The 14708-nt window shown below is 38.6% G+C and overlaps 3 protein-coding genes across 3 annotated transcripts; 1 reads left to right on the plus strand and 2 right to left on the minus strand.

Moving 5' to 3' along the window:
* Positions 1–395: 395 nt before the first annotated feature.
* Positions 396–2190, minus strand: LOC132702171 (E3 ubiquitin-protein ligase Iruka). The gene is made up of 6 exons (XM_060670649.1): positions 2008–2190; positions 1827–1949; positions 1674–1771; positions 1411–1622; positions 1078–1359; positions 396–1021 (listed from the first exon to the last, which is right to left on the minus strand). Exons 1-6 carry the CDS (start codon positions 2089–2091, stop codon positions 885–887), a joined length of 936 nt encoding a protein of 311 aa, XP_060526632.1. The 5' UTR covers positions 2092–2190; the 3' UTR covers positions 396–884.
* A 159-nt stretch (positions 2191–2349) lies between these two features.
* Positions 2350–9609, plus strand: LOC132702130 (CTP synthase 2). The gene is made up of 7 exons (XM_060670576.1): positions 2350–2793; positions 3952–4122; positions 4183–4565; positions 4622–5001; positions 5061–5365; positions 7722–8048; positions 9472–9609. Exons 1-7 carry the CDS (start codon positions 2619–2621, stop codon positions 9561–9563), a joined length of 1833 nt encoding a protein of 610 aa, XP_060526559.1. The 5' UTR covers positions 2350–2618; the 3' UTR covers positions 9564–9609.
* Positions 9610–9772: 163 nt separating this feature from the next.
* LOC132702131 (Bardet-Biedl syndrome 5 protein homolog) lies at positions 9773–14209 on the minus strand. The gene is made up of 6 exons (XM_060670578.1): positions 14112–14209; positions 13912–14060; positions 13806–13855; positions 13622–13749; positions 13327–13564; positions 9773–10191 (listed from the first exon to the last, which is right to left on the minus strand). The coding sequence occupies exons 1-6, from the start codon at positions 14159–14161 to the stop codon at positions 9784–9786; spliced, it is 1023 nt and encodes a 340-aa protein (XP_060526561.1). The 5' UTR covers positions 14162–14209; the 3' UTR covers positions 9773–9783.
* Positions 14210–14708: the final 499 nt, after the last annotated feature.

Genomic DNA, 14708 nt, shown 5'->3' on the forward strand with positions numbered 1-14708 from the left:
TAACCAAACCGAAGAAATTCTTCTTTTCTTCTTTACCTTTCCTTAAGTGGGTACGTAAACCATAGAAGTTACGGCAGAATGGCCGCACCACAGAAAAATGCTATTGTGTGGTGGAAAGGTTTAAACGATTACGCAACGCTCTTTAGCGACTTGGATCTTAAACCGTCCAATATACCACTTCTCGTTATCTGTGCATCAATCTATTAATCGTCAGTTGATGCCAAGAGAATTTTCTTAGGAAGTCCGTGTATTATAAAAGCCGAGTAGGGGATTTGAATATTAGGAAGATATTGATGGAAGGGGATGGATGAGTCAGATCATGGTAAGTTTGCATTTTAACTACCAGCCATAAGTGGGATCAGTTTAGAGAAGTAATAAAACCATTCTTATTTTAAAGAACATTTATTTAGTTAACTCACTTAAAGTCGTAAAAAGTTTATCAACGCAGACGACTAGATTTTTTAATTTTGAAATTTCGGTAATCAGGCGACCTGGATGTGTTCCATAATAAAATAAGCAATGTTATCGGTGTATCAATGAGTCAAGTACCTTAACTTGCATAACTTAAACTCCCAACCAAACAATTTGCTCCTGATAAGTACTTCTTTTTGCAAATTATTTTTACGCGAATTCAGTTGAAATTGATAACTTGAGGAACTAGGCACGGAAAACCTTTTTTCAAACACAAACTACAAAATACAGAAGTGAAATAAGGAATATTATGAAAAAATCATCCAATCAATGGCAAGCCATGTTGGGGCGTAGCGGCGCTGTTGGAAAAGAGAATTTTTGTTTGGTGTAGCTTGAATTGTTTTTTTTTATGAACAAAAGCGGCGAAGCCTTAAATACAAATATCTAGAGTTTTACGGTTAAATTTTTTAATCCTACATCATCGAGTCACTTCGACTCCTAGGTTGGCTTGTTGTTCCGGAATGGTCCATACTATTTGAACTAGACGGGATCGGAGACGCGTTTGGCGAAGGGCCGAATATCGTTCGTAGTACGTTTTGCACGCTGGCAGCTGTAAAAAATTATCAACACCTACACCAAGCCCATTTTCTTGGTTTTCTTTCTTACCCTGGCCGGTAGCTTGCTCCACACTCTGATCCTGACCTGTGACAATCTCTCCGTTGTCATTTCCCAAATTCTGCCGACAAATGGGACATGTCCCGTGCAATTCCAACCATGGCCGAATGCAGTTCTCATGGTAAACATGCTGGCAAGGCAACTGCCTGACGGCCTCTTTGAATGAGAAATGCTCCCAGCAAACGGAACATTGCAGATTGGCCGTCACTTGTTCTTCCGTGACCTCCACCACTTCCAACGCGTCTATCACGGCTTTGGAAACGGGAGGCGGACCTAAAACACCTGTCTGATACCTAGCTTAAATTGTTGCAACATTGGTCTCACCTGTGCTGTCCATCTGATTTAAGAGTTGGGTAACAATGGCGTCCAAGCCTTCCCTGCCCCAGGCGTAGTCACCGGGATTGCCTAGAAACAGCTGTACATTGCCCGGTTCGCCCCAATTTACTCCGACGCCCAAGTTTATTATAAAGTCTTGTATTAAATTTTCCACTGGTACCTGCTGTCTCAGATTTGAAGATGCCAATCTCGTTAAGGTCCTGAATTTACGCGAGATGTCAATAACGTGTGATTTAATACTGTAAACTTACCTGGGCCGGGCTCCAAGTCTTATCCGTCTGGTATCAGCTCTGGTTCTGCCCAAACGGGGCAGCGCGTTCATTGAATTGCCCCCCGCAGAATCTTGATCCTGTAACAGTTACAATGCAAGAAAGCGCCACGATATCTTTAAAATCGAGAACTACCATATCTTCGTCCTCCCAGTTTTGGACGTCCATAAGATCGGACAAGGACTGCGCATTGTTAGATTCCGCGATGTCCTGCAGTTCTTCGATAAATCCGTCCGAGCAGTGAGGGCACGTGAAGTTCTAAAACAAACGCAACACCGTGGTATCAACTGATAAAAATTCATTGATTAAGACTTACCGAGGTGGTGTTCTGAAACTCCACCTCGCACACGTGGCAGTAAAATCTAGTCGGCGGCCTTTCTTCTACTGCTACTTCTGCCATGTTAATTTTTGTATTTAATCCGAAACTGTAAAATTTTTCTGGAGAATGTTGTGTTATTATAATAAAATGACAGTTGCCAAGACCACTCGGCTGACAAGTACTGCGTGAGAACGTTTCGCGCAATTCTTCTTTTGTGGCTATGTCCTAGCTATCTCGGGCGAGTGACGTTCGCAGTCTTGCCTAACGGGATACGTAAAGAAAAGAAGAACTCCTAGTCAGCTCGTGATTTTGGCTCCGAAAGTGAAATCATTAATTAGTATCACCGACATCCATCTTTAGCAGGGACATCAACAGATAAAACAAATTGCCCTACGAAGGCACCGTTCGTAAAAATCCAGTGACATGAAAACGGGCAGCGCAGACGCTTCTTCTTTGTGTGCGGGGCCTGCTGACCAGTGACTCGCTCGATTTTGCTATGTCAAAAACACGACGATAAAATCACGCGCAATTGAAAAACGCGCCACAAACGGTTTCTCACGCGTTCTTAAGGTTTCATTTTCGTCTCTATTTTCAAAGCGTACCGCAATATGAAAACTATGAAGTATATTTTGGTGACGGGTGGCGTGATTAGCGGGGTCGGTAAGGGCGTTATTTCCAGTTCTTTTGGGGCGATACTGAAGTGTTGCGGTATCGAGGTGACCATGATCAAAATCGATCCTTACATCAATTTGGACGCCGGCACGTTTTCTCCTTACGAGCACGGTAATTGAATTAATCGTTTGTTAGGTTCAAATATCTCTTAGGCATCAGAAAAGGCCTATTTGGACCGGTTCCGTATGAACATACATAACCTCCAAATAAAATCAACTCTTTATGGCGATATAGGAGTACGCGATTTTTTTGAATAGACCTATATCCCGTAGGGTGACATGTATTCAAATTCATGCCGTGCTATTTTTATTAACAGTGGTTTCACTTTAATGCACATATCTAGCCTATGTGTACACAGAACTATATAAAGAAGCACTTAATAATAGTGGCGATACGGCACAAAGTTTGTGCATGCACACAACTAATTCATGTTGCAGTTCATTAGAAAAGTTATTTTTTATGATTGCACTGCTCATATTTCATTTTGTGAATTTCTACATAAATTTAAATCCAAGATTATTTAACATTATCACTATTGCTGTAATGTTCCTAAATACATTGTTGGTTCATATCAGTAGTAGTAGTAATTTCGCTAAGATTTTTGAAAAGTATTTCAAGGACAGATTGATAAATTTTTTTAATACTAAATCCATAATTTCTCTCAATCAATATAAAAATTTAAATAAATTTAAAATTTTATACATATATTGGTCAGTAAATAATATTTTACCAGAAGAGATAAAAATATTACTAATTCTAGAAAATATATTCAAGCTTGTAAATCCTTTTTACGACATAACAGTGAAAGGTGGCAGTCTCTATTTGAACGACCAAACCGTTGTTGTAATAGATTTAGAAGTTGGGGGTATTATTTCCGCGCTATTGTACATACTATGTAATATATTTTTTTGATAAAATTTCATCAATGATCATACGGCACATACAAATGCTTGTTGCATTTAGGAGCCACTGATTGTGAGATACATGTACATGTGAGATTGTACTTGTTGCGTGTTGTTTGGTTTCATGTAAATACTGTGGGTAAATAAATAAACTGTTATTATTATTATTATTATATTTCTTAACTTTTCACCCTATTTTATTTATTTTCTAGAGAAAAATAAGAAAACTTTATAGCACATTTTGGATAAATAAAAAAAACTGTTGGGCTTAAATTAAAAAGAAAAACCTTGGCACTGGTGAACAACTAATGTATAATAGCAATTTTTGTACGTACAACAAAAAAAATACAAACAAACAAATGATTAGGCGAGGTGTACGTGCTTGACGATGGAGGCGAAGTGGACCTGGATCTGGGAAACTATGAGCGGTTCCTCAACATCACTCTTCACAGCCAGAACAATATCACTACCGGTAAAATATACCAGCAGGTGATCAACAAAGAACGTCACGGCGATTATTTGGGAAAAACCGTGCAAGGTAGCGTTCACGGGACTTCGTAACTCGTCCTATATCCCCCGCGGGGGTTTTTTGCTTTAGTGGTGCCTCACATAACAGATGCTATCCAGGAATGGGTAGAAAAGGTGGCCCACAAACCCGTCTCGGAGAACGGCAAGGTCCCGGAAGTATGCATCATAGAACTAGGAGGCATCGTCGGAGACATAGAAAGCATGGCGTTCATCGAGGCGTTCAGGCAGTTCCAGTTCCGGGTGGAGCGGGACAACTTCTGTGTCGCTCACGTGTCACTCGTTCCTCAGCCTAAGACCACGGGCGAGTCGAAAACCAAACCGACCCAGACGTCCGTACGGGAACTAAGAGGGGCGGGACTCTCGCCCGACATTATTGTCTGCCGTTCGGAGAGACCGATCACGCAGAACGTCAAAGAGAAGATATCCAACTTTTGCCATGTGGCGACGCAACAGGTGACGTCACTGGACGGGTCGCGCGTGCGCGCAGCTAACTTCGACCCCTGTTCCAGATAATTAGCGTGCCAGATCTGTCGTCGGTCTACGAAGTGCCGGTGTTCATCGAGAAACACGACATGGCGAAGTTCCTGTGCCACCGCCTGCAGCTGGGCATCGGGCCGCTCCCGCCTATGAAGCGGTACATGACACCGTGGATCGAGCTAGGAGCGAAGATGCGTCACCTCAAGGACGAACTCTCGGTGGCGATAGTCGGCAAGTACACGCGTCTCGAAGACTCTTACACGTCGATCACCAAAGCGCTGCACCACGCGGGCAACAAGATCGGCTACAAGGTCAACATCAAGTTCATCGAGGCGTCCAATTTAGAGAAGACGATGCTCGTCGATGACCCCGCCTCCTACCACAGCGCCTGGCGCGACCTCTGCCTGTGCGAGTACGTTTGTCGCGTCCACTGAGTGGATTAAGTATTCGCTACACCTTTTACCACTCCAGCTGTATGGTGGTGCCCGGTGGGTTCGGTAAGCGCGGCGTGGAGGGGATGATCGAGGCCGTACGTTGGTGCAGGCTCAACGACAAACCCTTCCTCGGCATTTGTCTCGGATTCCAGGCAGCCGTTATCGAATTTGCCAGGAACGTACTCGGGCTCGAAGACGCTTACTCCACCGAGGTGAAGGAGGACGCGACGAATCCGGTCGTCATCGACATGCCGGAACATAACCCGGGCGCAATGGGCGGTACCATGAGGCTGGGTAAACAGACGACAGTGTTCAAAGCGTCGTCAGCGGATAGTAAGATCAGTAAGTCGAGGGCTTGGGGGGCGGTCCGCTCAGACACAATCCCGTTAGCGAAGTCAATGAGTGATGTGAAAAGCATAACTTACTACTGAATTCTAAAAAGACTAGATTGTTAACTTTTTAAAAATTTAAAGGTAATGAGTAGACTTCGGATTTTTATACACAGAAAATGCTTAAAATATTGTCATAAATATGTCTGGTTTTTCCAAAAAATATGTCAAATATATGCTTTTTTTCTATCATCTATGTACTTTTATGCCCTTTATTTTTTACATATAAACGAAAAACGAAAAAAATTATAACATTGTATTTACAGTTTTTAGACAAAAATAATACTTAATTAGGAGTAACATTAGCTAATAATAAACTAATGATAAATATCTATAAACCTAATCTATATTAAAGCATTATGGTAAAAACTATTTAGTTTTACAATCAGACCTATTATTATTGTACCAATTGACAGTTCCCTATTCTACTTGGAACTTTTTTCAACAAATGTTCGCACTCTTCTACTATTGAAATTGATCCTAACAAAGACGTTTGTTTGGTCTTTAATTTTTTAATAAAGCCACTTAAAAAACTAAAATTAGCTTTGCTATACGTCAACTGATCTATAAGCTCACATTTTTCATATAAATTTTTGTTTTTTTTAATTGAATCTGCTGAATCTGAGATATGTAATACAATGATTTTTATTTGATTAAAGTCAAATAAGGCTGCGTCTAACTACGTTCCCCATCGAGTAATTACGGGTTCAGGAGGTAAAGGAACATTTGTGTCTCTATAAACATGAACTCAAAGAGGTGCTTTAACAAATATTTTTTTTGAGTTCTAAATTAAAGAATCTACTAATGGAAACTGACATCTAATTTCCTCGCCAACTCTATTTATTCCATGGATTAAGTTTTTATAAAAATAATTTAAATTTAACCCTGTTTTTGTCATATACGCTGCTGCGTCGGTGACCAAGAGAAGTATTTTATTGATTGGTAGTATATGTGGAGCAAAAGAAGCCATTAAACTTTCATTTACAAATCGAACAATCATTATAGTGTTAGTTTTTTCCAACTGTTTTGTACTTATTAAAAGAGATTTTGTTTTACATTTTCATTCAAAACATTAACTAATAAATTCGCAACATAGCGACCACAAGCATCTGTTGTTTCGTCTACAATAATGCAAAGATGATGATTTTTTAATATGATTTCTTATGTCTTGAATTACATTTTTGTAAATGTAGTTTTTTCTGAATATTTGCAGTTAACCGTGCTTCACATAAGTATAAATCAAAATTGTCTTGATCAGTTGTTCTTGAAGATGACGCTGATTGCACTATTGCAAAGAACTCGAAAATGAAATTTAATTGTTTTTTATTCTCTGCCATCCACTTTTATGTTTTCCAGTGGCTATGTGCTGGTCCATTTGTAATTTTTTCTCACATGTAACCTTAAAGGTAAATATTCATTTTAACATAATGTATACTATTAATTATCTAATAATAAATCAACTTAACACTGTTCCACAAGCCTTGCAAAATACTTCATCTTTGTCAAAAGATAACTCTGGATGATTTTTAATTCATACAGACACCAAATGATAATTCACTTAATCCTTAAGTAACGGGATTTGAAGGCTCTAAATAGAAAGTCCACAATATTGCAGATACATTTAATTTTCAAAATCTCAGTAATAAACTAATGAATGGGTCAAAAATATGCTATTTTATGCTCGAAAAATATTTTACAACAACATAAGCTTCATTTATGCGAAATATGTAATTTTTTTATATCATTAATCTAATTATTTCATTCTAAAACGGGCATATCCAAAATATTGGGTTGATATTCCTAATAATAAAAAAGATGTTTTTTACATCAAATCCTAACTGTAGTAACGAGTCATTTCGTTTAAAGCTGGCCAGGGATCAATTCCTGGTGAAAAAAATGACACAGCATTTGTACTGTAATTGGAAGGTTCAGAGGTAGACAATATAAAACTATAACAACTTTTTATGTGCAATTGTGCAGTTTCCAATATATTTGCATGTGTGTATTCATAGCACAACAGTGCATTATTTTTCATTGGTTACATTTATTTTAAAACTATAGTGTCTATGAAAACATGCACTAGAAACAGCAGCTTCAGTTCATAGCTCCACTTTTTTTGAAAAGGGGCTTTACCACAAGGCTATAAAAACTACATATTAACTGTCCCTGTTAATATTTGTAAAATATGACTCTGATAATATAAAAAGAAATGATCATATACATAAAGAATTGGAGGTTTGGATCTTGGTCTGCGTGATTATGTATTATCTTTTTAGGCTGTAAAACAAAATAAATAAATCTTATTGTAGGACGGCTCTATGGTAACCCGAAAGAGATCGAAGAGCGGCACCGCCACCGATACGAGGTGAACCCCACCTATATTGACGAATTGGAGGAGCACGGTCTCAAATTTATCGGGGTGGATAGAAACCAAGAGCGGATGGAGGTACTCGAGCTCGAGGGTCATCCCTATTTTGTGGCGGTGCAGTTTCATCCCGAGTATTTGTCCAGACCCATGAAACCTTCCCCGCCTTTTATGGGGCTAATACTCTCCGCTAAGGAGAGGCTCAAGGGGTACTTTGCAAGGGGTTGCAAACTGTCACCCAGAGAGCCCCAGTCCGACTGTTACGATTCAGGCGAGTGTTTTTTTTACCTTTGATTTGCAGCGTCGGAAAAAGGTTAGATTGGGGGAAGATGGAGATAAAATTTATTACTCTGTAAAAAAATATAAAAAATACTTTTTAGGTTCCTTAATAACAAAAAAAGTGGCAGTGGTTTGGACTATTCCTATATGTACATTTTTTTTGTACTTTTGTTCTAGTTTTTTTAAAAATATGTAGAAAGTTCTAAATTAGCATTTATATAAGTGTCAATATTTTTTAATTCGAAAAGTATGTGATGCGAATATCAAAAAAGTTATGTTTTACTTTTTCAAAAATTAAATGAATTAACCAAAAATGCCAGCGCGATGGCGGGGGGAGGAGGGGGGTGGAGCAAGTGGCAGTAAAATGATCTCAAACATTCCTATATGCATATATTTTTTTTGAATTGACAGGGATAATGAAACTATTTTTTTTCTAAATAACGAAAGATGGTTGGCCCTGGCAGCTTCTTATATGGATATACGAGGTGTGTCCAACAAGTAAAGTGACTTTTAAATTTTATCAAAAAGTATGTATTTATGCATCAAAATTAATGTTGTTCCCTTCAAGATATAATATCAACATTATTTGTTTCACTTTTTAAACGCTTTCATTGGTTATTGACGTGCTGGGGTGTCCAGAACGAGGTTCGTCATGGGCGTATTCTCCACCATTTTGGAAGAGTTTGTACCACTTATAAACATTTTATTTGCCCAAAGTAGATTCACCTTATGCCGTTGTCAACATTTCAAATGCAGCTGTGTATTCCATTTTTTACACAAGTTTTGAAGCAAGTTCTTGGTTCCATTTTTTTTTTTGACAGCAGAAGAAAAAAAGTAAACGTCAAACTGACTGAAACTGTAAACATATGTTAGGGAGATGCATGCCAACTAGTGTTGACCACTTCTTAATTGACTAATCAAAAAATGGTTTAAATAATATCTTCTCATTGTAGTGTTACTTAACATTATTTAATAATAATTTACCTTCAAGGAATACCCAAACATGATGCTAAGCGATTCGGGGAATCCCAATGATAATATCGACTTCATTGGGTCCCCAGATCGACGCGACAGCGACGTAACACACAATATAAATAAATATAAATTTCATGGTATTTTTTTAAAATTATTTCGATCAATTGAGGTCAATTGACACAAAAAAAATTGTATCTGTCAATTCCACAACTCTAATACAAACATAAGAACAACTTACTTTTTGAACACACCTCGTATATTTGTTTGATTTCACAGATATGTATGTGGTGGGCGCGAATTTTTTATATTTTACTTGCCAAAATTTTTGAACGTTCCAAATAACCCAAACTGATAGTTAACAACCTTAACAACCAAATAAATTTATAGCACCGTTGTCAATTTTTATTCTAACCGGTGAATATTTATACTTTCATTTGCAGAAGACGAATTGAACGAGTTGACAGTAAAAAAGATAAATCTCGACAAAGACGAGGACAACAGCAGCGCTTATAGTAGCTCCAGCTTGTTGTAAGTTGGCCCCATCGCTAGCCGACATCAACTCCTTATTTATTCCTTGCGCTTTTTTTTTTTGTTCGGGAAAAATAGAAAGTCCAATTTTTTTCCTTTCTCTTCTCTGTTAAGGACAAAATGTCATTTAAGTTAAGGTGGAATCGCTCATCCTGTCTATTTTCAATGTGGTGTACAGAATCATTAAAAGTTAACGTTACGCGGGTTGTTTTACTTTTTGAGCCTTAAGAGGGCAACACTTCCCACAACTTTCTCAGCGTGAACCCCTCCTTTACGGCCTCGACCGCGAGACCCAGCTCGCTGGAGTAGACCAGCGGCCTGTCCTTCTTGTGGGGGCCGTCCGCCAAGTACGCAGCTAGCGTGTTTGTCATTTCGCCTTTGGGATCTTCCGCCACTTCCAAATCGTCGAGGATCTTCGTGTCGCCGGGCGGATCCTCCCGTTTCGCGCTCCAGTTGTACTCCACTCCATAGATCGGGTTGTTGGAATAGACCGAGTATAGGGACGACAACTCCTTGTAGAGGGCGTTAAGTCTGTCCTCGGGATCGATCTTGAAGCCGAGGACGAAGTTGCCGCCCCTCTCTGTGCTCTTAATTACCAGGGCTTTGCCGAATTTTGAATCCTTAATGCGGATCTGCGATAACAGGGTCCCCGTATACTGATCATTAAAATTTTTTAAATCGACGGGTTTGGTTTGAAGAAAAAGAGAATTTTCAGGAAATACCTATTTAGGTAATTATTCAAAGAAACTTCCAACTCGAACTAGCTAACGTTTCGCCAATCATCCTGTTGGCTTCCTCAGAGCTTGACAAACTCGTATTTTACTCCGTACCTGTTTATATATTGTTTGACGGGGGGCGGAGCTAAATTAGGAGCATAAACACCGTCTCGGCTGTCGCGGTCAAGATTGTTAGGTTGTTTATAGATTTCTCTTCGGATTTTTCGTTGTTAAAGAAATAAGTACATGCAAAAATTTTAGTTTTATCGATTAAAATTTCATGTCCGGTTTCGTGATTGTGTTCAGCAACTGCCGACGAGTTTATTTGGCTTAGTTTGAAGGCTCTTTCATGTTCTTTGAGCCTAGTTGCATATACATAATGCTGTAAACTCCTAGCATCTCAAATGGAATTTTGTCTTTGACGGATCGAAGATGATGAGATGTTTGAATGTAAGGAAGGACCACAGTGGCAAGTGTAAGATTGCTTTCGGCCTCATTGCTATTGAAAGGTCGGGGTGAAGTGTATTTTGTGATGGAACGCTTAATATCTTTAATGTGGAAATTATTAGAGAGAAAAACATAGGTAAGGTGTCTTAATTCTGTATTCAGTGACTTGGGCTGCGATAGCTATCTCTGCTCGAATCGCTGAAACCATTCAGAACATCAAATATCAAGAGTTCTAAAGAAATATAATGTCAAAACCAGATTTACCATTTGTCCATAAATCTCTCATCATCTTCGATCCGTCACAGACAAAATTCTATTGGAGATGCCAGGAGTTTACACGCGGATAGCGCACAATATCCCCAGTACATCCGGTCAATGTCCCATTCAAGTCGCATGTCCCGGGACATGTCAAGGATTTTCTTAGGATACACGTTAGCACAAAATCAACTTTTTTTTATTATTTTTGGACACGTTCGAAACATGAAACGTTTTTTAAATAAAAAAATATCACAGACACACTGTTCGGCCGCAACCAATGACGCAACTACTCGCGGTCGTGCCGTGCCGGATTCGTTCGAGTCTCGTCGGCTTGTCTTCCGTCTCGTCATCCGCCATCTTTTCGTCCTTGTTTTTATTTTATTTTTTGAGTATTTTGTGTACTGTGCTTACTACTTTCAGTGCTTGCAGTATTATATATATATGCTGATTTCAAATGAACTTGGAATGAAATTTAATGCTTGGACATGAAGAAAAAGGAGAAATTTTCAAAAATAAAATTGGCGAAATTAAAAATAAATAGGACGTAAATGTTATATAAATAAAGTATAAGAAATATAATTTAATAAAATATATATTATGGCGATTGTTTACTTGATACTTTTTTTAAGGAGTGATTGCTGGACCGAGTTAAGATAAAGCTGACTTTTTTGTAAAATATATACCTATATTATACGTTTTAGATTACATATCTTTTTTGATTCTAGACTTCTTTTTGTATGTTATTGCTTTGTTTTTGAAAACAAAAATAAAATCCACTTTCTCGTCATGTTTTTTAGGCATACAAAACAGAACTAATTTTTTATTTAAGTAAGCAAAGTTAGAGAAAATCCCCCAGAACAAAATTATATTTTTAATTATATAGTATAGTTAGTATATCTTTTCTTAAAATCAAAGAGATCTTACCAATGAGAGTTTAATGAGTTTTGTATGTAAGCTCACTTTCATGAGAGTACTATCAGCGTCAAATCAAGCCTTTACGCAGGGATTTTTTAAATCTGTTTTTTAAACAAATAAGATACCACTCTTGTTCATTGGTTTTTTAAATAAAGTACAGATATATAAAACCTCTCTTTCTCAAAACTGAAATTTTTTTCACATGCGAATAGGAAGTCAAACATCACAAACATCAAAAGAATATGAGAATTCAATAGCTGCTTGGCTGAAAAGAGGTACTTTCACCAATATTTAAGATACTTTAGGTTAGGTTGTTTTATATTTTTGCTATATTATATACCCACAATTTTTCCATATTTACAATAGAAAAAAATATATAAATTGTGTTTCATTAATGATATCAATCAGCAGTCCTTCACCTTTACCATTAAAAGCAAAATTAAAGATTACATATAATTGTAAAAAACTTGTACATTTCAAATATCGCCTGCTATTCCAGTGATGACTTGGTGAAATATGGTATGGTTGGTGAACCATACCCAATAGCTTAATTACGTAAAACACGAGTATCAAATACTGGGATAGTAGTAGTACAACCAATTGGACGGCTGGACTTTACCTTTCCAGTATTTCTCATAGGCTTTTGGAAATAACCTAATAAGTAACGTCCACTGGTACATCTATATAAGAACCTATATCCTCACAGTCGGATATACTAACGACGTCTCAACTAGTATCCTTAGTATGTCGTAACAAACATCCGGCGTTCCAATTAGTAATATCCGATATCCTTGAGATGTCTTAAGGATGTCAATTAGCTGAAACAGTATAACCCTAGGATATACGCTATGTCCCGTCAGATATCCCGAGGACCTTTTACGGACGTTCTTGTGCTATTTGGGCAGCATTCCATGTATATGCGGCAAAGAATATATTGGAGAAATTTGATGAAAAATGTCAACTAGGCTCAAAGAACATGAAAGAGATTTAAGACTATGACAAATAAACTCATCAGCCGAACACAATCACGAAACCGGACATAAAATTTTATTCGATAAAACTACAATTCTTGCATGTAAACAATTCTTTTACCAACAAAAAATCCGAAAGTCTATAGAAATCTGTAAACAACTAAACAATCTTAACCGCGACATACGAGACGTTGTTTATGCCCCTCATTTAGCTCCGCCCCCCTCAAACAATATATGAGCAGGTACAGAGTAAAATGCGAGCCAGTTTCAGTCAAACTCTGAAGAAGCCAACAGGACGATTAGCGAAACGTCAGCAAGTTCGACTCAGCAAAAACCGATGGAAGAGGGATTCAGAAGTTTTGTAAAAAGTATTACCTATTTAGGTATTTTAATTGCCTCTAGAACACGAGATTGGTTCGAAGGTCCAAATTTTTCCAGGTGACTTTCAGGGTTTACTTACGCTTTCTATCTGAAGATAAGGCAGCGATATGTTGAAAGCCTCGTTGACGTCAGCGTACCAGACCAATCTGACGTTGGTCACGACGAAGGTACCGAGGCTCCCTTGATCGCTCGACAGGTTCCACACCCCGTGCTGGTTGGAGAAGATCTGCTCCAGAGGCAACATTTTTAGTTGCTTGTTGTGAATGATTCCACCTCTCAACCTCAACTCCCGGTACAGCTTGGACGATACGAAAGCCCTCAAGAGAGATACTTAAATTAATCGGGCTCGACCCTCCCCTAGTCGTAAAGCTTACTTGTGCACTCCCATGACCGAAGTGAAGTGTCTGACGTTTCCCGGCACTAGGTTCGTGAAAATAAACTCGTAGCGCGTGCCACCAGACAGAGTGAGCAGATCCAGCGCCTGCGTAGTACCCCTGAGTTTCTGAAAAATACGTAACGGGTAAGTAGTTCCGATGTCCTGCGCAGAAAAAACCGTACCGAGTTGACGATCTTCGTGTTTATCGACAGCACACAGTTAAATCCGATTGCTAGGAATGGGGACGCACAGTATAATTAAATAAACTACAGAAAAACGATACGTTACATAGGTTAATCCTCGGGCTGGTCATCGAGTGCCATAAAATCCTAACGTTCGTCACGATCAGCCGACCTCTGTCACCCGCATTGCCTTTGGTATCTTCTATGTTGTCCAGCTTATCTATGATCTTCTCTCCCGGCCTCAGTCTCATTTCCCTACACGAAATGCAAAAGGTGCCTCTGTGCAATCGATTTTTGTATACTTACAAGAAGGGGATATCGAAATTCACTTCCCTATCTTCCCAAGTCAACGCCATTTTTTGTAAGAAACTGGGCGACACAAATTCGATAGTGTGTGTAACCAGTTGTTGTCTTGGAAACTGCTATGGAATTATATTTGATGGAAATAAGTGTGAAGGCAGCGTGTCGAACGGCCTGTAACGGAATAGAAGAAGACTCGACTTGCTAAATCGGAACCGACCAATTTTTCTTTATGGTGGGATTGGTGGTAGAGTTTCGTTCTTGTGTAAGTGCTCGCGAATTTTAAAAACTTGCTTGTGAATTTTTGTCTATTCGCAATCGAGGTACAAGTGTCGGACGGATTTGACCATAAGCGCGAACATATTTTCAACGCTGAAATAAGGCCCTTCGGCTCAGAGTACTTGAAGTAAGTTGTGGAATCAATCTATATACGTGTGTTTAATGAGATATTTCATGCTAGTTGCTATTTACCAAATGATTAATAAGTTGTGAATTATATTATCGCGGGAATTAATGGTGGGAAGTTAGCAAAAACCCTTTCAAAGCGCATCAGCCTATCGAAAATTCCTAACCGTTCCGACAGAGGGCGGTAATTTGAAAAAC

Source organism: Cylas formicarius, unplaced genomic scaffold (genome assembly GCF_029955315.1).
Source record: "Cylas formicarius isolate icCylForm1 unplaced genomic scaffold, icCylForm1.1 PGA_scaffold_5__7_contigs__length_24384050, whole genome shotgun sequence".
In the NCBI taxonomy this organism is placed as follows: Eukaryota; Metazoa; Arthropoda; class Insecta; order Coleoptera; family Brentidae; genus Cylas; species Cylas formicarius.

Excerpts from the sequence above, each read along its gene's own strand:
- LOC132702130 (XM_060670576.1), top strand. The coding sequence starts at position 2,619 with ATGAAAACTATGAAGTATATTTTGGTGACGGGTGGCGTGATTAGCGGG. Across the intron at positions 5,366-7,721 it reads GTCAGCGGATAGTAAGATCA|GACGGCTCTATGGTAACCCG; the intron begins GTAAGTCGAGGG and ends ATCTTATTGTAG. Across the intron at positions 8,049-9,471 it reads GTCCGACTGTTACGATTCAG|AAGACGAATTGAACGAGTTG; the intron begins GCGAGTGTTTTT and ends TTTCATTTGCAG.
- LOC132702171 (XM_060670649.1), bottom strand. The coding sequence starts at position 2,091 with ATGGCAGAAGTAGCAGTAGAAGAAAGGCCGCCGACTAGATTTTACTGC. Across the intron at positions 1,950-2,007 it reads AGTTTCAGAACACCACCTCG|AACTTCACGTGCCCTCACTG; the intron begins GTAAGTCTTAAT and ends CGTTTGTTTTAG. Across the intron at positions 1,022-1,077 it reads GGAGCAAGCTACCGGCCAGG|CTGCCAGCGTGCAAAACGTA; the intron begins GTAAGAAAGAAA and ends AATTTTTTACAG.
- LOC132702131 (XM_060670578.1), bottom strand. The coding sequence starts at position 14,161 with ATGGCGTTGACTTGGGAAGATAGGGAAGTGAATTTCGATATCCCCTTC. Across the intron at positions 13,750-13,805 it reads ACACGAAGATCGTCAACTCG|AAACTCAGGGGTACTACGCA; the intron begins GTACGGTTTTTT and ends CGTATTTTTCAG. Across the intron at positions 10,192-13,326 it reads CTTATCTTCAGATAGAAAGC|ATCCGCATTAAGGATTCAAA; the intron begins GTAAGTAAACCC and ends CTGTTATCGCAG.